Here is a 25,065-nt window from a genome sequence, read left to right as displayed (position 1 = left end):
GAGTTCTCCTATGTCTGGTTGAAGTGGATTTAATTATTTAGCTGAAGAAATTAGTAAACCACCCCCCCATTCCACACACATTAATTCTCTTCCATTTTTGTTCCCATTCTAAAAAAACATTGATAAGTTCCCAGAAAAAAAATACATTAAAATAAGAAGTGAAAATAAAGGCCCCTACAGATGAGAACATAACATAAGAATAGCCTAACTGGGTCAGACCAATGGTCCATCATGCCCAGTAGCCCATTCTCATGGTAGCCAATCCAGGTCACTAGTACCTGGTCAAAACCCAAAGAATACCAACATTCCATACTACCGATCCAGGGCAAGCAGACACTTCCCCCATGCCTTAATAACAGACTATGGACTTTTCCTCCAGGAATTTGTCCAAATCTTTCTTAAAACCAGCTACACTATCTGCTTTTACCATAACTTCTGGCCACTTAATTTTTAAGCTTAGATCACACGGACTTAGCTGTGCAGGAAATGTGAATCTCCTCATACACCCACCATATAGTGCAAAAATGTACAAAGGTCTGGTTTTTTCTTTCGATCACTACATAGCCTAATGCCACACAAGCAGCGCTGTTACAAACATATTCTGAAGGTCAATGCTAAGGTTAACAAAGTTTCCTTCTTTGGACCACAAAGAGATACTGACAAACCACTGGAAGAGATCCCAAAACAACTACCCAGGCACAACACCCAAAGACCCACTCAGTGTGTGAACCAGTTGAGTGGAGTGGACTAACTGGGGGGGTGGAAATGGGCCCGGAGTTTGCTCAGCAGAATTTCCCAGACCACCTCTTCCTCTGAACACATTGACATGCTGCCGCCACCACCACCACTATTAGGAACACCTCACCGGGTAGGCCAGCAATGCTTATAAACTTTATAAAACACATTATTATATTTTCTTATAAAGCACATATTTTAACTGAACTCTCTGACATCCTCAGCCTTGCCATTCACAAAAATAGAAGGAAGAAAAGTTCCCGTTTCCTGCTGTCTCATGTCCCCGGCCTATACAATATTTTTCTTCTGCAGACCCTTCAAAGTCTGACCAAATCCTCGTTTCACTTGCATTATAAAGTACTGAGGATGCCATCTTTCTCCAATCCCAGGTCCTAAGTCTAAGACAGTAGCACAAACTAGTGCTGCCCGATTCAAGAAAAAAATTTTTTTTCGATTCGATTCAGCCTATTGAATTGTTTTTTCAATTCAACTTTCCTGCCCAATTGGGTGTTTGTTTGTTTTTTTCAAACATCCTGGTGGGTTTATTTTATAGCTTTTTCACTCCCCTTTGGCTTCTCCTAACCACACTGGCGCAGTGGTGTAAATAAAATAAAGAAACAAAAAGGACTTTTCCTCTCTGTTAAATCCTAGCTCACATTTGCGGTCTAACACCAGCTCTGGCAGGATACACATTTCAAATCTGACATATTGTAATCACAAAACAGAAAATAAAATTAGTTTTTCTACCTTTTGGTGTCTGGTTATTTTTCAAATCTTGTTGGTCCAAGGCTCTGGTTGTCTTCTGATAACTTGCTTGCCAGGGTCTCCTTCTTCCTTCATGCTAACCATCCATCTGCCATCTCTGTCCTCCCCGTTTCCCTTCCCTCCCCAGGAGGTCTGACATCTATCCTTTTTTCGTCTCCCTCCACAGATCCATCTTTTCTTAACTACCCTTTCATCCAGCTTCTCTCCCTCCTTCCCCACCACCCCAGGGTCCACCATCTCTCCCTTTCTTTTCCCAACTACCCTCCTATCCAGTATCTCTATCCCCCCTCCACACCATCCCTTGTGTCCAACTTCTCTCCCTTTCTGTTCCTTCCCTCTCTAAAAACCATGGTCCATCATCTTTCTCCCTCTTCTCTATTTTCAGACCCATTATTTCTTCCCACCCAAAGTCCGGCATATGCGCGTATCTTTGAACCCCCCCCATTCCCTCCGTGCATTTCTACACCAGGGCCCCCCTCCCTGAAAGCCTGTCCCCCCCCTTAAAGGTCTGCATCCCACCCTTGAAGGCCTGCACTCCCCCCCGAAGGCCTGCACCCCCCGAAGGCCTGCACCCCCCCTTGAATGCCTGCCTGCCTGCCTGTCCCCCCCTTTTGAAGGCCTGTCCCTCCCTTGAAAGCCTGCCTGCCTGTCTCCCCCCCCTTGAAGGCCTGTTCTTCCCTTGAAAGCCTGCCTGCCTGCCTGTCCCCCTCCCTTGAAGGCCTGTCCCCCCTTTGAAGGCCTGCCTGCCTGTCTCCCCTTTGAAGGCCTGCCTGCCCCCCCTTGAAGGCCTGCCTGCCTGTCTGTCACCCCCCCTCCCTCTTGAAGGCCTGCCTGCCCCACCCCGAAGGACCTCTCGCCCCCCTTGCCTCCCTGCACCACCTATGAAGCAGCCCGCAGCGGGATCGCGATGTCAGCGATCCCTGCGCTGCTTCGGAGCTGCTTCCTCTGCCGCGGTCCCGCCCCTCCTCTGATGTCAGAGAAGGGGCGGGACCGCGGCGCAGGAAGCAGCGTCGAAGCAGCTCAGGGATCGCTGACATCGTGATCCCGCTGTGGGCTGCTTCATAGGTGGTGCAGGGAGGCCAGGGAGGCGAGCGGTCCTTCGGGGGTGGGGGGGACTGAACGGCAAGGCCGGGAGCACCCCCTCAGGGCTTGCACCCAGGGCGGACCTCCCCCCCCCCCCCGCCTCCCCCCTTAGTACGCTACTGCATGGACACCCTCCTCCTGGCTGCTGTGTCGTCTAAAATGAGCCTTCCCCTCCCCGATGCATCTTGGGATGCAACGGGAAGGGGCCTGAGGCTCTGATTGGCCCAAGTTATTTAAGGCCCCTACTATTGGAGGAGCTTTATACAACCTGGACCAATCAGAGCCTCAGGCCCCTCCCTGGATGCACCGGGAAGGGTCCTAAGGCTCTGACTGGCCCGGACACCTAAGGACACTCCTATGGGGTATCCGGGACATTCAGAGCCTTAGGACCCTTCCTGATGCATCCAGGGAGGGGCCTGAGGCTCTGATTGGTTCAGGTTGTTTAAGGTCCCTCCTATGGGAGGGGCCTTAAACAACTTGGGACAATTAGAGTTTCAGGCCCCTCCCCGGTGCATCTCAAGATGCACCGGGAAGAGAAAGGCCCATTTTAGATGACGCAGTAGCTGGGAGGAGGGTGTCCACATCCCTCTTGGTCATCTATGTTGAGGGAAGGGGGAGGGGGATGGTGGAGACAGGGAGGGGGTGGCAGAAATAGGGGAGGGAGTCACAAAAGCAGGGGAGACCGGGCATCTTTCTCACGTGGGGCGGTTAGGTTGCGGCGAGGTGGTCACATGGGGGATTTTAGTGCAGCAGGAGAGAGTGGGCATCTCTCCTGGGCTGTTGGGATGGTTGCAGCAGGGATTTTAGTGCAGCAGGAGAGAGTGGGCATCTCTACTGCTGCAAGGGGGGTGTTGCTGCCATTCTGGGGGGGGGGGTTATGTTCACCACCACTGCAGGGAAGGGGTGTTGTGATGCAGCAGAGAGAATGGGCATCTCTTCTGCTGTATCACAACACAGGGCTTTATAGCAGTCTCCGACACTGACCGGCACCCCTGGACTAGTCACTTTTTTTTTGTCGCCATAAGCTGTCACCACTTTTTGAAAATGACTCAACATTAAGAATCCACCGGAGGGCTCATTACAATGTTGAAGAGCCCATTTTCATGTCAGTGTCGGAGACTGCTAGAAACCTCACTAAAGGCGGAGATAATCCCTTTTGATAATCTGCCGTTAAACTGCGTACAGGCTAAACCACCAGAAAACAGTTTAGCGACGGTATTAAACTTTTGAGAATCTTACTTTAAGTCTGTTCCTAGCCCTAAGGGAAGACAGGGAGAGCAGATCAGAGGGAATACTGCAGGGAAGAACAGGTTTCCTGCTACACTCCCTATCATTCCTTTTATAAACACACTGAAAGCACTCAGGCTAAACACCTAGTCAGACAATCTGACACAGCAAGGGTTAAAGAAAAGGGAGGGACAGAAAGACAGCTTGTTCAGAGCATAGCCAGTGGTTGCCCAGAGAGACAGGGCAAGGCAGGAACCTAAGCAAGATAAATTAAACTCAGCTGTAAACAGAGGCAGGCAATCAAGAGGTTTTATAATTAATGAAAGTTAACCTTTTTTCTTTCATCTTTTCAGCTACTGCATTTGAGAACCAAAGTGGCCTTCTTTTCCTTTTTTTTCTTTAGGTACTTTCCTATGACAGATATAGGGTAGTATTTGGGCTGTGGGGACAGTTTTGGCTTAGGGCAGTTATAAGGGGTATATGTTTTCAGGGATAGGTCAGTTTGGGAATTTAGAAGGGTAAAGAATTCAGTCTTTCAAACTACCTTGCCCTGTTGGAACCTAGGATAATATCAGGTGGACTTAGTCTATGGTCCAGAAATATCAAGGAAGAGACAAGTTAAGTTAATTATGTATTTTTAATGAGAATAACTAATGGGAAGACTGGATGAACCATTCAGGTCTTTATCTGCCATCATTTACTATGTATGTTACTATGTTCTCTAATTTCTACAAAGCTTTTCTGGTACAGAAGCTGCAACTCCTTTTATTTAATTTATTTATTTATTTAATTCATTTTCTAAATGCATTGGGCAATATTTTGGGAGGGGGAGGCTCATTTCTTGAATGTATGTAAACTTGATTATTTTATGCCATGTATTTTGTTACCTGCCTAGTTAATATGTGGAATATAAATTTTAGTATAAATAAATAAACTCCTGGTCCAGTTTGGACCATTTTCAAACTGTGTGTCTTTTTTATTCGGGGGATGTGGGGGGGGAAGGGTTTCCTAAATGTCAAGTTTTATCCCATTCCATTTATTTTTCTCTGCTAGAGAAGCCAGAACTCCTCCTATGGAAAAGCATTGGGTCATTTCTAGGGGCTTATACCCAGAGTCTGGAATCCCCAGACCAATTTGAATCATTTTCAAACGTGCAGTGTATTTTTACTGGCGTTTTCCTCAAGCTGACTTTTAATTATTTGGAGAATAATTTTTTGCCCACAGACAGTCTCAGCCCTTTTTGCATAATTATTTCCAACTTCAATTGGGTTGGAAAGAATAACAATGCACTCTCAATTTGATTGTTTGGTTTCCTGTCTCAGCCAATATAATTGTTAATTCTTTATTTCCACTTTTGTTGTTATACTTCGCTGATTCTACATTTTGGATCCATATTGAGGACTTGAGTTTAAAGTTAAGATAATTTTGTTGGGTTATTAGATTATAATTTCACTTGTAAATGTATTTCTTGTTTAACTTTATCTTTCTGTACAAGTGGATACTTGATATATTACTGAAAAATTATAAATAAATTATTTTTTTTTTTTAAAGAAAAGAATAATAATAATAAAGAAAGTATATAAATAGATGTACAGCTCTGTCCACATCTAGTGGTACCAGAGAAATGAAAAATAGTAGTTGTAATAATAGTAAATGTTATAGTCAGTATTGCACTGTTAGTGACAACATATTTCATCCTAGGTTTTTGATTGGTCTATTTCTGCACAATGGAGCAAAAGTCAAATAGTAGCTGAGTATCCCACCAAAGCAATTCAGAGTAGTATGGAAATAAAAGAAGAAAAGCCGGCAGTAGAAGTCTGCAGATCTATGAAGATGAAGTCAAAACCAAGCAGCCCAATAACAGAAGAGACCACTGTGGTTCCTATGGAGGAACATCTCCCAGTTTTATTTCAAAGGTGTGCTAATTACAAGCAAAGAGCCCCTTTCTTAAAGCATTTCACACCCCTGTGTTTTCTGTATCACTCAAGGACATTCACTTTTACTTTTCTTCTTGCTGAGCTGCTCTATTGTTGCTTGTAGGTAATGTTTAACTGCACCTGGGATGCAGTGGGAGTGGCCATTGGAGGCGCCATAGGTAGCTGGCCAATTGGAGTATTAGGCCACTCCCACAACATCCCAGGTGCTCTGAGAAAGAGGCCTAAGACTGTGGTTGACATCTGAGCCAAACAGAGCCTTAGACTCCTCCCTGGTGCATCCCAGAATGAACCAGGAAGTGGAAGGCTCACCATTTTGGAGTGGTGGGCCTACCGGCCAGAGGGTGTATGCATCCTCCAGTTGAACTTTCACCTTAAAAAGGTATGAGGAATGTGGGAGGGCTCAGGGGTGCCGGGGAGGGGTCTACCAGTTAGGGGGGTGCTAGGGGGCCTACAAGTAGGGGCATCTATTTGAAATGTAGGACAGCATTTTGCTAGCCTACATTTCAGGCATCTATCATGGCCCTAGGGAGATGCCTAGGGCCCCTTATGCTCACCCAAGGCCACTTCCAGACAAAACCAAGCCCACACCCAGTCTTGGGTGAGTTTAAGTGTCCTGACACGTCTCCTTGCACCTGCAGCCTGCCTTGGGTTTTGTTTTGTTTTTTTTAGAAAACATGCTTCTCGATTTTCTGGTTAGACAGTGGTAGTTGTCCTACCACTGCCTACAATCGGGACACTGTTTATAGAATTTGCCCCATACAAGTTATATAAGAATGAGCACAGATTTAAAAGTGAGTAGTTTTGCGAGATTTGTAATTATATTATGTCACTTTCACGAATCAACCCCCAGATATAGTCTCCCATCTTGTTCTTTGTAGTAGCATTCAAAGTCCAGTATATCTTGGTAGACGCACTTATCTTGCTCTTCTGAGTAGACTCCCATGTTCTCCTTGAAGGTCTCAAGATGAGCATCAAGGACATGGACTTTGAGAGACATCCTAAAGCCCTTTTTACTGTCATTCTTCACCAAATTCTCAAGCAACTCCATGTAGCTTTTGGCCCTTTGATTGCTCAGGAATCCCTGAACCACTGTGACAAAGCTGTTCCAAGCCACTTTCTCCTTCCTAGTTAGGGAAGATGTTTTGAAGGATTTTGAAGTCTGCTGACTGTTTCATTAGGCCCATTTTATAGTGTCGTTCTGGCATCAGCACCTTCCGGGGGTCCACTAATGGTTCCCATTTGATGTTGCTTCTCCCCAAAGAGAACTCTGTTTGCTGTGACCAGTACCACCTTTGGCAGTGTGCCTTTGTGTCCCTGCTGTCCCAAAGGCAAAGATAACAGAGAAACTTGGTAAAACTGTCTTGGAGACCCCAAGGTGCTTAGTAAGGTTTCGATGCTGTTATAAAAAGAGATTAGGGTCTTATCTTTGCTAAAATCTTTTCTAGTAGATAGGCGAGTCATTCTGGACAGTAGGGTATCCTCCACATGCACACGAGCTGTGCAGAAGGAATCCATTCCAGGTTTTCAACTCCTCCTCCTTCTCTACTGCCCCCTTCAATTTGTATCAAAGCAGATGACAGCCCTATATAGGAACACATAAGAATGAGGGGTATGGAGAGGCTCCCCAAACTACAAATCTGTTCTGCTCTGAAAGTAATACTTGGGAGAGTCATATGAAGGGAGTCCTTTTGGGGGACCAACGAGGCAGAAGTGCATTCTGTAGAGGATGCATGTGAGCCTTCAACGAAGGGACCACCTCTATAGTGGTTGCCATTGAGCCTAGTTCTTGGAGGTAGTGCCACACAGACGGAGCTGGCTTGGCCATCATGTTCATTATCCGAGTATAATGCATCTGTCTGTGTGCCTCTGGAAGACAAACCCAGCCATTTGACATATTGAATAGTACTCGCAGATATTCCAGGGATTGGGATGGAACCAGTTAGCTCTTTTGAAAATTCACTATCTAGCCCAGGCTCAACAAGACCTGGACCACTTGAGCCACTACTTGTTCCCCTTCTGATAATGATAGAGCTCTGATCAGCCAGTCATCTTGATATGGAGGCACCTGCAATCCTGCCCTGTGGAAATGCGCTGCCACCACAACCATCACCTTGGTGAATGTGCCGGGTGTTGTTATAAGAACATAAGAATAGCCTTACTGGGTCAGACCAATGGTCCATCAAGCCCAGAAGACCATTCTCATGGTGGCCAATCTAGGTCACTAGTACCTGGCTAAAACCCAAGGAGTAGCAACATTCCATGCTACCAATCCAGGGCAAGAAGTGGCTTCCCCCATGTCTTTCTCAATAACGGACTATAGACTTTTCCTCCAGGAAATTGTCCAAACCTTTCTTAAAACCAGCTACGCTATGTGCTCTTACCACAACCTCTGGCAATGTGTTCCAGAGCTTAACTATTATCTGAGTGAAAAATATTTCTTCCTATTGGTTTTAAAAGTATTTCCCTGTAACTTCATCGAGTGTCCCCTAGTCTTTGTAATTTATGACGAAGTGAAAAATCAATCCACTTGTATCCATTCTACTCCACTCAGGATTTTGAAGACTGCAAATATATCTCCCCTCAACCGTCTCTTTTCCAAGTTGAAGAGCTCTAACCATTTTAGTCTTTCCTCAGAGGAGTTCCATCCCCTTTACCATCTTGGCTACTCTTCTTTGAGTCATCTGCACATTTAATCGCCTCTCTTGTTGTTCCAATTTTCAGATCATTTATAAATAAGTAAAATAGCACTGGACCCAGTACAAACCCCTGCGGCACTCCACTGTTTACTCTCCTCCATTGAGAAAGGTGACCATTTAATACTACCCTCTGTTTTCTATCCAATAACCAATTCTTAATCCACAACTGAACTTTGCCACCTATCCCATGACACTTTAATTTTCTTAGGAGCCTCTCGTGAGGAACTTTATCAAAAGCTTTCTGAAAATCTAGATACACTATATCAGTGGTCTCAAACTCGTGGCCCGGGAGCCACATGCGGCCCACCAGGCACTATTTTGCAGCCCTTGGTCTGTACTAGTGCTGCCCGCTCTTTGCAGCGTCCTCTGGCTTCCCCCCTTGCCTCCCACTCTTACCTTCAGATAATTACTACAGCAGAAAGGATTGCCGGTGCTGTAGCAATCCTTGCAAGCTGCTGTTGTCCTCAGCAGCACATTCCCTCTGCTGTGATTCTGCCCCTGACGTCAGAGGAGGGGCAGGACCACGGCAGAGGGAACGTGCTGCCGATAGCAGCCTTCAAGGATCGCTACAGCACTGGCAAACCTCTCTGCAGCTGTGGTAATTAGCCAAAACTAAGACTGGGAGGCCAGGGGGGAAGCTGGAGGATGCTGCAAAGAAGGGGGGAACATGCAGGCTTTTGAAGGGGGAGGGGAAGATTTATAAACTATAAAGAGTTTTATCTCATGCAAAGTTGTCATTTCTTTAATAAGACATTAACTATTTTTTCTGTGGCCCTCCAAGAACCTACAAATCCAAAATGTGGCCCTGCAAAGGGTTTGAGTTTGAGACCACTACACTATATCGGAACCAACGACATCAGCAGGAGAAACTTCAACAGGACTACACTAACTGACCAGTTCAGGACCCTGGGGAGGAAACTGAGACTAAGGACAAGGAAGATAGCCTTCTCAGAGATCTTGCCAGTACCGAGAGCGGACACAAAGAGACAGAGCGAACTACAATCAATTAACTTTTGGCTGAGGAGATGGTGCGAGGAGGAGGGCTTCCACTTTGTTAGGAACTGGACTACCTTCTTGGGGAAAAACAAGCTCTACAGAAGAGATGGACTGCACCTTAGCACAGCTGGGACGAGGATGCTGGCATGCAACGTCCAGAACGTCATAGACTTGGCTTTAAACTGAGAAGAAGGGGAAAGCCGATAGTCGACCAGACCTCGACACATCGGACATCAGTACCTGACAAAGATACTGAACTGGGACATTGTAAAAGAGGACTCGGGTCTGAGGGTGTATGGGTTGAAAAAGGACCTAAAGACGCATTGCAGGGATCAAGGGCACAAATGGACCAGGTAAGCGGCACCAACACAGAACAACAGAAAACAGAGGGACAAAGTCATTATGAAAAAGAGCCCAGGACTGAGTGGGAATTTTGCCCAGCACTGATGTGAGGCTTACTGGTCTGTAATTTCCCATATCTCCCCTGGAGTACTCTTTAAAAATCGGCGTAACATTAGCCACCCTCCAATCTTCAGGTACTACAGACGATTTTAGCGACAGGTTACAGATCACTAACAGCAGGTCAGCAATTTCATGTTTGAGTTCTTTTAGTACCCTGGGATGTATACAATCCGGTCCTGGCGATTTATCACTTTTTAACTTGTCGATTTGGCTTAGTATATCTTTCAAATTCACCAAGATTTCTTTCAGTTCCTCTGCATTATCACCCTTGAAAACCATTTCCAGTTCAGGTAGATCTCTTACATCTTCTTCTGTAAAAACCAAAGCAAAGAATTCATTCAGTCTTTCCGCTATGGCCTTATCCTTCCTGAGCACCCCTTTTGTTCTTCGATCATCCAACGGTCTCACAGATTCCTTCACAGGTTGTCTGCTTCTGATGTACCTAAAAAAATTGCTATGAGTTTTTGCCTCTTTTGCAAGTTTCTCTTCATATTCTTTCTTAGCTGTCTTATCAGTGCTTTGTATCTAACTTGCCACTGCTTGTGTTTCTTCTTATTTTCTTCATTTGGATCCTTTTTCCATTCTTTAAAGGATGTTTCTTTGGCTCTAATAGCTTCTTTCACTTCATGTTTTAACCACAACATCTCTCGTTTCCTCTTCTTTCCACCATTGCTGATACATGGAATACATCTGGTCTGGGCTTCCACGATGGTATTTTTAAATAACATCCACACCTGGTTTACAGTCCTAACCTTTACAACTGATTCTTTTAGCTTCTTTTTAACCATTTTCCTAATTTTATCATAGTCACCCTTTCGAAAATTAAAAACGCCCCTACAGTAGATTTCTTTTGCGACGTTACTTCCGGTATCAGCTCAAATTTGATAACATTAAGATCACTGTTTCCCAATGGACCCAACACAGTTAACTCCTGTACTATGTCTTGCATTCCACTAAGGACCAAATCCAAAATAGCACCCTCTCTTGTCAGTTCCCGGACCAGTTGCTCCAAGAAGTCATTTATGACATCTAGGAATTTTACCACCCTAGCACCCGATGTAACATTTAACTAGTCAATGTTGGGGTAATTGAAATCACTCATTATTATAGTGTTGCCCATTTCTCCAGCTTTCCTAATCTCTGAAAACTAAGGATACCTATCGTGCCCCAACCACTTTGCAACCCCGACCCGATTCACTAACCTTCCTACCGCACCCGATCCGATCCGTGCAAATGAGGGGGGAACGACATGCAAATGTAGGCAGGCAGCGATTCACTAAAGAAAAAGAGGAACACCGACTGGGCTGGCCGATCCCAAAACAAGCGACTGCTGAGGACCAGTCACACACATCCCTGCCAACTCTCCTGCTCCATGCTGCCCTGAAATCCCAGCCAACTTCCACCAGCCCTGCTCCATTTAGCGTTCTGCTTCCTCCCTGCTCTTTGTCATGATTCTGCTAACAGCTCTGCTCCCTGCTCAAAAACTCTGCTCCCTACCTGCTCTCTTCCGCGATTCTCCTGCCAAAAAAAGCTCTCTGCTCCCTCCTGCTCTCTGCCAGGATTCTCCAGCCGAAAAACCTCTCTGCTCCTGCTTGCCACCCTTTCCTGCAGCGTGAGCCCGTGGTTTTAACCCACTTTAAATCCGCTGGTTAAAACCACAGGCTTGCACGGCAGGGAAGGGCAGCAGAGAGCAGAAGAGTCAGGGCGAGTAAACCCCCCCCAAAAAAAAAACGGACAGCAAATGCATACGCAGACCATCTACAGGCAAAATAGATGGTCTTCGCATGCGTCGGGATCGCTCTCCAGCGATCCGTGTCGTCGGAGAGGGGCATGCCTCCGATTGCCCCCATTTGCATGAAGATGGTTGGTGAATCGGTTGGCCTGCCTCAGATCACCCACGGATCGGGTAAGATCGGTGGGCTTAGTGAATCTAGGCCTAAGTCAACTACTCGTTTAACAAAAGGAGTAGGTCTCTCACTTGACAGCCATATCAAAATCTATCATCTTCAATGGTTCCTCCTGTAATAAGCTTTACTGATTCTTATTTTTTGCTGATAACCTTTCTGGCATTGGTAGCATGGAATGTTGCTACTCTTTGGGTTTGGCCATGTACTAGTGACCTGGATTGGCCACTGTCAGAACGGACTACTGAGCTTGATGGACTATTGTTCTGACCCAGTAAGGTTATTCTTATGTTATCTTTCAGATCAAAGAAATGTCATCACCCTGCCCATAAAACACCGATGATATTTTTACCCTTGTATCAAGTTCAGTGTTGTAATAAGAGATTATTGATGTTTTGAACGTAAAAGGTCTCTGATTCAGAAAATGTTACAAAATAAATTTCATTTGATTATAAATCTATTCTTTGTTTTACTTGTATAAATTAATTTTGCCTTTTTGTTTATAGAGAGGAAAAATCTCCAATGCTCTTGCCTCCTACTTCTAGTCCATGGACCCAAAGTCCAACATCTCCCACACACCCAGATTATTCTATAAGTAGAGCATTACCTATGGGTAATGATGGTAGCAGTTTTTGTCGACAGGCGAGAACACAGATCACATGTGATCCTGAACCAGGTGAGTGAAAGGAAGTTTTTACTATTTTTTGCTATCTGATAAATACTTTTCATTGCTTATTTCATAGAGTTTCAAACTACAGTTGAATGTTTTCTCTAAACTTTGTTCACCAGAAAGATTTGCCATATTGATTTTATAATGCTCTGTTTTCTATTGACAGATAATCTCTATGCAGGAGGTCGAACAGGCAAAGGCTTGGGTATTCACAAAAAATGCAACAAAGGATTAGTTCAATCAGCAAAGGTAAGCAAACCATTACTCTATAGCCAAGTATTGTTTTTATTATGTAGAACTATCACTCATTAGTGATTAAATAGGCGGAGGGGGGGCAAGGGTAGCATAGCACCCACATATTTTTCCTTCTCTCCAACAGCTTCTCATGAGGTGAACTTCCTTATCTCACCCCTCCCCCCAAGGCAGCAACACTCCAATCAGCAGTTCATTATATGGTCCCTGTTAAGTAGAGAGTTTTGGGGGGTCAATAAAAGAAACCGGACCCTATTACTCAGACATTTTCATCTAATTAGATTGTCTGATGGGTTACTGAGATCCCTTTTCTCTCTTAAAAAAATCATTGACTTAGATCAGGAGACCGTATATCTGGGGTTATTGCCTTTAACATCTGCAAATGCTAGAAGCCAGCCAGCTCCTGCCACTCCAAATCTCCTGTTTCAGAGAGGGCTGGAGCTGGCAAGCCTTCAGCATGTGCAGAAATTCAAGGTCCCGTGCCTACCACCCTGATACTTTTGGTATTATGCTGGTTAGAGCATCATTACCTGGAGGGAGGAGGGAGGGAGGTAAGGTAATTAACACATTACATGGAAGATGAAAGGAAGGAGAAAGATGCTGGAGACCATGAGGTAGGGGAGTGGAGAAGGAAAGAAATGCTGGAGACCATGAGGGGGGAGGGGAAGGGGTAAATATTGGACACTATGGAGAAGTTGAGAAATAGGGAATAAAAGAAATTCTAGACACCATAGGGAGTTGGGGTTTGGGTTTGAAAAGGAAGGGAAAGAGAAATATACTGGATACCATAGGGAGAAAAGGTTTTGATATAAAGTAAGGGAGAGAATTGCTAGACTTCAAAGGAGGAAAGGTGATTTAAGAAGAAGGGAAAGAAAAATGCTGGACACCATGGAGAGGAGGTTCTGGGGTAGGAAAGAAAAAAGATGTTGGACACTGTTTGGGGGAGAGACTCTGGGATAATAGGGAAGGGAAGATGCTGGTATTGAGGGAAGAACTGAAAGCTGAGGTTGGGGGCAAAGCTTGGACTGAGTTTGGGGTAGAACATGGGCCTTCCCAAAACAAAAAGGCATTCCACTACCCCTGTTGTCAATAGGGTAGGACAAGTGCCACAGTTACCCTGGATACCAGGCTGCAGAGAGCCTACGAGTCCATAAGGGAATGGAATACTGAAAGAAGCCCTTGCTATGCCCCATCATGTTCAATGACTGCCTTGCTATTAAGACAAGCATGTCAAGAATGCGTTTATTTTAAGTAAATCTTATTTACTCGAAATTTTATTATAAATAAGGATGAAATTAATTTTTTCAATCTACAGCTAGCAAATAAATACCATCATCTCATCTTTTCCAAACATAGGGCTAGATTCACTAAGAAAACCGATCGTGTACCAATTGATTTGCGACCCGATTTCCCTCCGACCTGATTCACTAACCTGTGTCCCGATCATCCTCCGATCCGCATATGCAAATGAGGGGGAATGTCATTCAAATGATGGCAGGCAGCAATTCACTAACAAAAATCCTGCAACACCAACTGGGCTGGCCGATCACAAACAAGCATTTGCTGAGGACAAGTCGCTTAGGTCCTTTCTGACTGCCCTGCCTTCTGCCCTGTTTTTCTGCTCTCTGCCCTGAACTCCTGCTCTCAGCCCCGATCTCCTGTCTGCCCCCGAACTCCTGCAGTCCTGACTCTCCCACCTTTCCCCGCAGTGTAAGCCCGTGGTTTTAACCCATGGGCTTAAAGCAGGTTAAAACCAGACTTGGAAAGAAAAAAAAGCAAAAAAAACAATTTCCTGCTCTGCCGAGCACAGAGAGCCAGCACATGCGCAGACCATCTACAGATGGTCTGCGCATGCTCAAGGATCGCTGTTCAGTGATCTGATTCAGTCTGTTGGGGGCATGATTCCAATCGCCCTCATTTGTATAAGGGCGATTCATGAATCAGCCCCGCAGACACAGATCGGATCGGATCGGATCCATGCCCTTAGTGAATCTAGCCCATACAATCTTGTCTCTCCTTAGCCTTTTATAAAATTTTTGCATCTGATTAAATAGACCAGTGATATGCACTCCCAGTCCTCAAGGGGTTCAGGATACCCCTAATGAATTTGTTGAAATAGACTTGCGTGCATACTGCCTTCATTGTGTGCAAGTCTCTCTCATGCATATTCATTAGGGACATCATAGAAACCTGGCCCATTGGCAAGCCTCAGGCAGTGAGGGTGAATACCACACAGGTGGGCTTGTGCCTTTGAAAGCTCATGCCTCAAGAAATCTATTGGCTAATAAGGTGCAGCCAGCCTCTGTAATTTTCCTGCTAGAAATAAAAGTAGTGGATCATTCTGTTTATCAATTCTGCTCACTTGCAGTAAATATCACAGCTATTATTTATTTATCACCATTTTACTCTTGCCGTTGCACTGTTTAGCTTCTATATCAGTGTCTCTCAAACTGTGTGCCAGGGCACAGTGGTGTATCCTGAAGAGATTCTGGGTGTGCCATGAGAGATTCCAGAATTTTACTTTAGTTTTAAAAATCCTTTTCATAAATATACACTAGAATAGATGACATGTATGTCACATACACAAGAGTCTGTCAGTGTCATGACCGTCTGTGTGCATAAGGATACAACTGCCTAGACAAGCATCATTCCTTGATGCGATTGGTCCTTGAAAACTAAAGGCAAGTAATTTTATTTTTATTTTTTATGCAGTAGCTATCCTAATTTGAGCAACAAAGCAATTAAGGCTTTATTATGATCATTTGTGAACTTGGATTTTAAGCTCTGACAGAAATTAAATAGATAAGAGGACAACTGCAGATGGTGGATGATGAAATGCATTTTTGTTTGTTCTCAATCGAGCCACATTTTGAGTTAATTTGCACTCAAAAACAAGCACATCCATTGCATTGATTAGCAATTCTATTCTATCTTCTTTAGTTTCACTGTTGTTACAATTACCCATATATAGTTTAAAGAACTTTAAATAAATAAGTCTCAAATTTAATTTTTTGTTGGTTTTGCTCCGTTTAGTGTGCTGGAGCTAAAAAAGTTTTGAGAGACACTGTTATATATCATACTTTCTTTCTAATACCAATTGTGCTCCAACTGTCTCCACTAGGAAGCTCTGTGTTTTATCTACTATACAGTGCTCCCCCAAGATTCGCGAAAGTTCCATTCCAGGACCCCCCCCCCCCCACGAATCTCAAAAAAATGCAAATACGGTTTTTCATGGGGGAGCCTGAAGAGGGCAGTGGGAAAGGGCAGCAGGAGAGCAGCTGGAGCACCGCAAGTGCAGGAAATCACTCGCGGTACGCTCCGACCACCTCTTCCTGCACGAAGTCGGGCCTTATCCAATCAGGAGCTACATGTGGCAACTTTCTAGCAGATTTCTAAATAAAATAGAATCGACACTGGCAATCGAGCGAGCTTTATCATATTCCTTGAAAAAGCCTTCTGGCGCGAAATGGATGTGGCTTCCATCGGGCTTAAAAGAGATAAGTGCTTGTTAAAATTGATTTATAAAGCCAGACTGTTGAATATCACCATCATAGTTATCTGGTTGCCAGCTCTCTTTCAGTTATTTGAAACATAAGAGAAATATTAAATCATATAATTATTTGAAACATAAGAGAAATATTAATGAAACATAAGAAAAATATTAAGGATAATTTAACTGTTTGTTTTTATTTTTTCACTTTCTTTTTTAGTTTATGATATTTTATTTTTAAATCTCATTCATTGTTTTGCCACTTGGTTTTTGTTTCCTACTTTATTATTTAAATTTCATTTAAATTTCCCAAGAATTCTATAGTTTCAACGGTTCTCCCTTCTGCTTCTATTTCCTATCTCCCCTCTTTTTCAACCTTTCAAAGTCCTTTAGACCATTGTAGTCTTATTAGAATGTTTATTTTCTTATTTTTTTCTCATCTATCTCTATTTTATTTTTTCATTACTTTACTAATTGTCATTTTTCTAGGTACTTTAGTTAGATTGTGAGCCTTCAGGACAGTAAGGGAATATCTAAGTACCTATTTTACTTATAATTTTAATGCACCCTATTGTCTATTTTTTTCTGTAAACCGCTTAGAATCCTAACAGAGTTTAGCGGTACATAAGAAATAAATTACATTACATTACATTAACCATATAAAAAATAGGATATACAACGGAGGTATGGACCAATGATGATACCTTAACCCCTAAATAGTTTCAACTTATTGATTGAATCTTTGGGTATATTGAGGTCTTTCCCTCTGTTTAAGTATAGATTTTGCACTTTATACAACTGTGAGTGTTCTATATTCAGTGTTTATCTAAGGTTACAGATCACTAAGAGCACATCAGCAATTTCATGTTTGAGTTCTTTCAGTACCATGTGATGTATACCATCTGGTCAAGGTGATTTATCACTCTTTAACATGTCAATTTGGCTTAGTGCATCTTCCATGTTCACTGAGATTTCTTTTAGTTCCTCCACCTCATCACCCTTGATAACCATTTCTGGTTCATATAGATTTCTATGTCTTCTTCTGTAAAGATCGAAGGAAATAATTAATTCAGTCTTTCCACTATGGGCTTATTCTCCCTGTGTGCCCCTTTTGCTTCTTGATCATCCAATGGTTCCATGGATTTCCTCACAGGTTTTCTGCTTCTGATGTACCTGAAAAATTGTTACTATGAGTTTTTGCTTCTTTAGCAAGTTTCTTATATTCCTGTTTAGGTTTATTTATCAATGCTTTGCATCTAACTTGCTAGTACGTATATATCATCTTATTTTCTTCATTTGGATCCTTTTCTAACCTTTAAAGGATGTTTATTTGGCTCTAATAGCCTTTTTTTTTTTTTTACTTCACCTTAGCCATGCCAACTCTCATATCCTGTTTTTACCACCTTTGTTAATATGTGGAATACATCTGGTCTGGGCTTCCACAATTATATTTTTAAATAACATCCACACCTGCTTTACAGTCCTAACCACTGCCAATGATCCTTTTAGCTTCTTTTTAACCACTGTTCTCATTTTATTATAGGCGCCCTTTCAAAAATTAAGTGCTGCTACAGTAGATTTCTTTAGTGTTGTCACTCCAGATATCAGCTCAAATTTGATCACATTATGATCAGCTCAGAGGACCCAACACAGTTACCTCCCTTCTTGTCTAGTCCTGGACCAGTTGCTCCAAGAAGCAGTCATTTAGGACACCTAGAAATTTTACCTCCCTAGCACTCCCTGATGTAGCATTTATCCAGCCAATGTTGGAGTAATTTTAGAGACATGCCAACGATCAGTGCAAAGAGGAAATTTGAGTCAGTTTTGAGACAGCAAGAGCACAAGTGGATGCTTGAATTGGATACGGTACAACCAAAAGGTTTGAATTTGAGAGTTGAGTAGTTGGCATTCTTTTAAATAACTGGATTTTCTGATATTTTGTGGGATATTTTGACATTGATGGAGATTGCTAATGATTAAGAAAAGAGGTGTGGCATGAAGACTGGTAACTTGTGGTTACTATAAAGAGAGGCGGAGCTTGGAATCAATCAGACAGATTTATAACTCTGAGTGCTGAGGGCTTCTACACCATGATGGATAGTTGTACTGGATTGTGAAGCGATGAAGCAAATAATAAAGTGGTATATGAACCCCTGATACAGCTTTCAGTGAAACGGGATTCCCTGTCAGATGATTGCAGTGTTTCCAGATGTAGTAGCCAAGATCATGAATGAGTATGAAATGGCAATTTCCCAGGGACACAGCTGAGTATTTGCTTACTGAATTGCTTTCTGAATTGCTCAGTGGATGCTGGCAGTGGTTGAACACCTTGAGTCTTTTTCTTAAAGCCAGCCAAAATTAAACAAACTGTATGATGATAATTTTTTTATAGAAGTGGAGTTTTTTCTGACCCATGAGGCTTAACTGAGGTCTTTGTCTCCACTTCTTTTATTTTTGCTTTTCTATACATTTTTTTGCATAGTTGGTTATGAGATTACTGGTTTATAGAGAAGAAAGCTCTGGGTCTAGCATCTAGATATAGCTGAGTGTGTATATTATAGACTTTGAATTTTGAAGACACATTCTCTAATGTTTTTAGAATAAGTAACCGAAGTTACTCATTATTATATTTTTGCCCAATTTGCCATCTCTCTTAATCTCTGAAAACATTTCTTCATCTGTCTGCTCATTCTGTCCCAGGGGACAGTGGTATAACCCTACCTGTATATTTCTTCCCTTCACACATGGAATTTCTATCCATATGGATTCCACACTGCTATCTATATCATGCAGAATGCTTATTTTGTTCCATTCAGTTCCTTCTTTAACATATAGGGTAACCCTCCCCTCTCCAATTTGATCTACTCTGTCCTTTGTGATATAATTTTTCCCAGGTAACATAGAGTCCCATTGATTGTCTTCCTTCCACCAGGTCTCTGATATGCCAATTAAATCTACCTCATCATTCAGTGTTATTTATTTGTATACCACTTATAGCCTAAGTGGTTTATATTCAGGTACTCAAGAATTTTTCCCTATCTGTGTTGGTGGGCTCCCACTATCTAATGTACCTGGGACAAGAGGGGATTAGATGACTTTCCCTGGGTCACAAGGAGCAGCATGGGATTTGAACCATACAGCGAAAGATTAGAGAAACTGGGCCTCTTCTCCCTCGAACAGAGGAAATTGAGAGGGGACATGATCGAAATATTCAAGGTACTGAGGGGATAGACTTAGTAGATAAGGACAGGTTGTTCATCCTCTCCAAGGTAGGGAAAACGAGAGGGCACTCTTTAAAGTTGAAAGGGGATAGATTCCGTACAAGCGTAAGGAAGTTCTTCTTTACCCAGAGAGTGGTGGAAAACTGGAACGCTCTACTGGAGGCTGTCATAGGGGAAAATACCCTCCAGGGATTCAAGACAAAGTTAGACAATTTCCTACTGAACAAGGACGTACGCTGGTAGGGCTAGTCTCAGTTAGGGCGCTGGTCTTTGACCAAAAGGGCCGCCGTGTGAGCAGACTGCTGGGCATGATGGACCACTGGCCTGACCCTGCAGTGGCATCTCTTATGTTCTTAACTTCAGAGGGCTGAGGCTATAGCTCTAACCACTGCACCACACACTCTCTATATATTCTAACTCTCCTATTTAATTTTTTTATGCTACTAGCATTTGTATACAGACACTTCAAACTATTTTTTCCTTGTATCTTCAGGCTACGTAGAAGATGACAAGGATAATGTGAGTTCTTTATTCTTCCTTCCTCTTAAGTACTCCTGGTTTCTTTCACCATTATTGAAACCTCTGTATCAGGATTCTCTAAATATCCTGTTTCAATAGTGTCCTTCAAGGATACTGCACACTGAACCATCCGCTCCTGGACGACTGTCAGCTTCCCCCCTCCCACATATTAGAACACCTTTTAAACTATCTCCTTTTTAAACATTAGCGCCAGCAGCTTGGTTCTGTCCCTGTTAAGGTGGATTCTATCTTTTTGGAATAGGCTCCCTTTTTTCCAGAAGTTTGCCCAGTCCCTAATAAATCTAAAATCCCTTTGTATCTCTGCCTGCCTCATGGGTTCTGCGCTTAGAACAGGGAGCATTTCTGAAAAGGCTATCCTGGAGGATCTGGATTTCAGCTTTCTACTTAAGAGCCTAATTTGGCTTCCAGAACCTCCCTCTCACATATTCCTATGTCATTGGTACTACATGTACCAAGATAGCCGGCTTCTCCCCAGCATTATCTGAAATCCTAAGTGACGCATGAAGTCTGTCACCTTCGCACCAGGCCGACAAGTGACCAGGCAATCCTCACACTCATCAGTCACTCAGCTATCCACATGCCTAATGATTTAATCACCAACTACAACAGCTGTCCTAACCCTTCCCTCCTAGGCAGAAGCCACAGGAAACACATCCTCAGTGTGAGAGGATATTGCATCCCATGATGGGCAGGTCCTGGCTACAGGATTATTTCCTACTTCACCAGGATGCTGCTCTCCTTTTAGATCTCCCTCCTCCAGTGCAGTACAGGGGCTGCCAGACCGGAGGTGGGACTTCTATACAATATCCCTGTAGGTCTCCTCTATGTACCTCTGTCTCCCTCAGCTCCTCTAATTCTGCAGCTCTAACCTCAAGGGAATGGACTCAGTCTCTGAGAGCTAGGAGCTCTTTGCAATGAGCACACACATATAACTTCTCATCAAGTGAGAAATAATCATACATGTGACAGAGCAAAAGACTGTATAGCACCCCTCTTGCTGCTGGACTACTGTCTGCATCTTATTTTTGAGCTGATTAATTAAACCCTATTAAGGTTCTAGGACTATTAGATTATTATAGACAACCTTAGGAGTATATTAGAAACATTTAAATCTACTGTATAATCTTGTATGTCCAATTCACTCCATTGTGAATGTTTACTTGTAAACCGTTCTGAGCTACTGGGAGGACGGGATAAAAATATAAATAAATAAATAAATAAAATAAAACAGAAACATGACGGCAGATAAAGGCCAAATGGCTCATCTAGTCTGCCCATCCACAGTAACCAGTGTCTCTTTCTCTCTCCGAGAGATCCCACGTGCCTATCCCAGACCATCTTGAATTCAGATACAGTCTCTGTTTCCACCACCTCTTCCGGGAGACTGTTCCATAGAAACATAGAAAATGACGGCAGAAAAGGGCTATACCCCATCAAGTCTGCCCATTCCAATTATCCGCCCCCCAGCGTTCACTCTCCTAGAGATCCCACATGAATATCCCATTTCTTCTTAAAATCCGTCACGCTGCTGGCCTCAATCACCTGCAATGGGAGTCCATTCCAATGATCCACCACTCTCTCGGTGAAGAAGTACTTTCTGGAGTCGCTACGAAATTTCCTTCCCCTGATTTTCAGCGGATGCCCTCTGGTGGTTGAGGGTCCCATGAGACAGAAGAGATCATCTTCCGACTCGATACGTCCCGTGATGTACTTATACGTTTCAATCATGTCTCCCCGTTCTCTTCTTTCCTCAAGTGAGTACAGCCGCAACTTTTTTAGTCTTTCTTCATACGTGAGATCATTGAGCCCCAAGACCATCCTTGTCGCCATTCGTTGAACCGACTCGATCCTCAGTATGTCCTTACGGTAGTGCGATCTCCAGAACTGAACACAGTACTCCAAGTGAGGCCTCACCATGGATCTGTATAACGGCATCATTACTTCAGGTCTCCTGCTGACAAAACCTCTGCGGATGCAGCCCATCATCTGTCTTGCCCTGGAGGAAGCCTTCTCCACTTGATTGGCAGCCTTCATATCCTCACTAATAATCACCCCTAGATCGCGTTCTGCAGTGGTCTTAACCAATGTTTCTCCATTCAGTACATAAGTTCTACGCGGATTACTCTTGCCCAGGTGGATTATCTTGCATTTTTTAGCATTGAAGCCTAGCTGCCAAGTAGTTGACCATCTTTCCAGCAGCAGTAGATCATGTGTCATATTGTCAGGTAGTACGCTTTTGCCTACTATGTTGCACAGTTTGGCGTTGTCAGCGAACAGTGCAACCCTTCCTTTAAGTCCTTGCGTCATATCTCTTATGAATAAATTGAATAGAATCGGGCCCAGGACTGAGCCCTGCGGCACCCCACTGATCACGTCCGACGCCTTGGATGGGGTACTGTTCACCACCACCCTTTGAAGTCTACCGCTCAGCCAATCCCCAACCCATGTAGTTAGAGTGTCTCCCAACCCCATTGTTTTCAACTTGTTCAATAGCCTTCTGTGTGGGACTCTATCAAATGCTTTACTGAAATCCAAATATACCACATCCAGTGATTCTCCGGCATCCAGTTGTCTAGTAACCCAGTCAAAAAAGCTAATCAGATTAGATTGGCATGATCTACCCTGGGTGAACCCGTGTTGGTGGGGGTCACGCAGGTTATCCTCGTTTAGGATTGTGTCAAGATTTCGTTTAATCAGAGTTTCCATGAGTTTACATACTACAGATGTGAGACTCACTGGTCTGTAGTTTGCCGTCTCTGTCCTGCAGCCCTTTTTGTGGAGTGGGACTACGTTAGCTGTTTTCCAGTCCAAGGGGACTCTTCCTGTGCATAGGGAGAGATTGAAAAGCACAGATAATGGTTCCGCCAGGACTTCGCTCAATTCCCTTAACACCCTGGGGTGTAGGTTGTCCGGTCCCATGGCCTTGTTTACTTGGAGTCTTGATAGTTCATTGTAGACGCTACTGGGCGTAAACTCGAAATCCTGAAACGGGTCTTTCTGGTTATCTCCCGTCTGAAGTTGTGGACCAGCTCCTGGTGCTTCACAGGTGAAGACTGAACAGAAATATTCGTTTAGTAGGTTTGCCTTGGCAGAATCTGATTCCGCAAAGTTACCGTCCGATTGCTTCAGCCGTTCTATCCCAACTTTGTTTCTTTTCCTGTCACTAATATAGCTAAAGAAAGATTTATCCCCTTTCTTAATATTCCGTGCTAGCTCTTCTTCCATTCGGAGTTTGGCCTCTCTGACTTCTTTTTTGACAGATTTAGCTCTGTCTAGATAGTCCTTTTTCGCCCCCTGGTACCCTAAATGTTTGTAGGTGATGAATGCTTCCTTTTTCTTCTTAACTAGGTCCGAAATTTCTTTAGTGAACCATTGGGGTCTTTTGGTTCTCCTGCTTTTACTTACTGTTCTTATGTATCGGTTTGTTGCTTCATGTAGGATAGACTTCAGAGACGACCACATATCCTCTAAATTGTCAGATTTTGTTTGTTTATATAGCTCCTGATGGACGAAATCTCCCATGCGGTTGAAGTCCGTGCCTCTAAAGTTGAAAACCCTTGTTGCTGTGGTTGACTTAGAGAAACCTTTCCTGAGGTTGAGCCATACCATATTATGGTCGCTGGAGGCCAGTGTATCACCCACCGAGACGTCTGAGACGCTATCCCCGTTGGTGAGTACCAGGTCCAGTATCGCCTGGTCCCTGGTGGGTTCCAGTACCATTTGCTTGAGACGTGCACCCTTTATGGAGGTTAATATTCTTTTACTGCTACCTGTAGTTACGATGAGTGTGTTCCAATCTGCATCGGGCATGTTGAAGTCTCCCAGCACTACTGTGTCTCCGCGTAGTGTGATGTTCTCTATGTCCTCGATTAATTCCATGTCTTTGTTTTCCTGTTGCCTGGGAGTTCTGTATATCACTCCAAGGTACAGGCATTTTTCATTCCCTCTGGCCAGGTTCACCCAGAGTGATTCCCCGGTGTATCCTACATCTGTGATTCTGGTAGTTTTGATGCTTTCCCTGGTGTATAGCGCCACACCTCCTCCCGATTTACCTTCCCTGTCACAACAAAGTAGGTTGTAGCCCAGTATGACCATATCCCACCCATGCGAGTCTGTGAACCAGGTTTCGGATATGGCTATTACATCAAGATCCAAAAAAGAAGGCAAAAGATGTCAGTAAGGACTCTATGAGTGTGTCTATCAGCTAATCACTACTAACAGACCAAACCACACAAATACCAAATGTCAATTGAGGAGTAGGGACGCTCTCAGTGTGAGGTTATTAGCGACGGGAGAACAAACTCCAGCGCTTCCACTACAAAGACGGAGGTGAATCACCCCGCCTGCACACCATCATCGGGCGTCCCTAGTGTGCAAAATCAACTGTGCAGAATTAATAACAATAAATAAGTCACAAACAGTGAACTAGTGAGAGAGTGAATCAAACTGAAAACCCACTCATAGAGTCCTCCCCAGCCTAATCCCCAAGATACAAAATGAAACCACAGCCAACTTAGCTTTTAAAGCGAGCAAATGAAGTCAATGAGAATTGCAGGAGACCAGAATAGTCATTGGATCAACCGGTTTCGGGTGAAACCCTTCATCAGGATCTTAAGGCTGGAGCAGAACCGGCTGGGAGGGAAGCAGGAGAGCCCGCAGAGGCAACTGACCGGGCTTAAAAGCAGATCCAAAATGACATCAGACACTTTCAACCAATCAGAAACAAAAAAGAAAAAAAAACAAGAAAAAACAAGGAGGAGTCACCAAAAGATCAAACAATAGTATTCCACTCCACACATTCATTGAGGCCCCCCGGAATGACCGTGCCAAGCTTAAAAATCCAATGTTGTTCTCTCAATTGAAGTTGTGTCATTCTGTCTCCTCTGTAGGTATCAGGAATTTGTTCCAGCACCATCCATGTTAAGTGTTGGAACTCATGGCCCAATTGTAAACAATGGGAGACCATAGGAGCCGACTCGACAGCCTGGTGAAGTCTACTCTTGTGTTCCATCAACCTGGTTTTGATCATTCTGCATGTGCGACCTACGTAGGATAACCCACAGGGGCAATTGATGACATACACAACC

General features: G+C 43.7%; 1 protein-coding gene across 8 annotated transcripts in view; it reads left to right on the top strand.

The window, feature by feature from the left end:
• Positions 1-25,065, top strand: part of LMNTD1 (lamin tail domain containing 1) — a 475,792-nt gene that overhangs the window by 382,726 nt on the left and 68,001 nt on the right. For all 8 annotated transcript variants that reach the window (XR_004540206.1, XM_033953392.1, XM_033953396.1 and 5 more), the window contains 3 exons: positions 5,512-5,726; positions 12,312-12,481; positions 12,642-12,724. Coding sequence is in view for 7 of the 8 variants with exons in the window: in XM_033953392.1 (XP_033809283.1) it covers positions 5,512-5,726; positions 12,312-12,481; positions 12,642-12,724 (468 nt within the window). In the remaining variant the exon portion in view is untranslated. The remainder of the gene's footprint in view (positions 1-5,511; positions 5,727-12,311; positions 12,482-12,641; positions 12,725-25,065) is intronic.

The sequence above is a fragment of the Geotrypetes seraphini genome, chromosome 7 (genome assembly GCF_902459505.1).
Source record: "Geotrypetes seraphini chromosome 7, aGeoSer1.1, whole genome shotgun sequence".
In the NCBI taxonomy this organism is placed as follows: Eukaryota; Metazoa; Chordata; class Amphibia; order Gymnophiona; family Dermophiidae; genus Geotrypetes; species Geotrypetes seraphini.
Note: the sequence above shows the minus strand (reverse complement) of the source record. Positions and strands in the feature narration are given on the sequence as shown.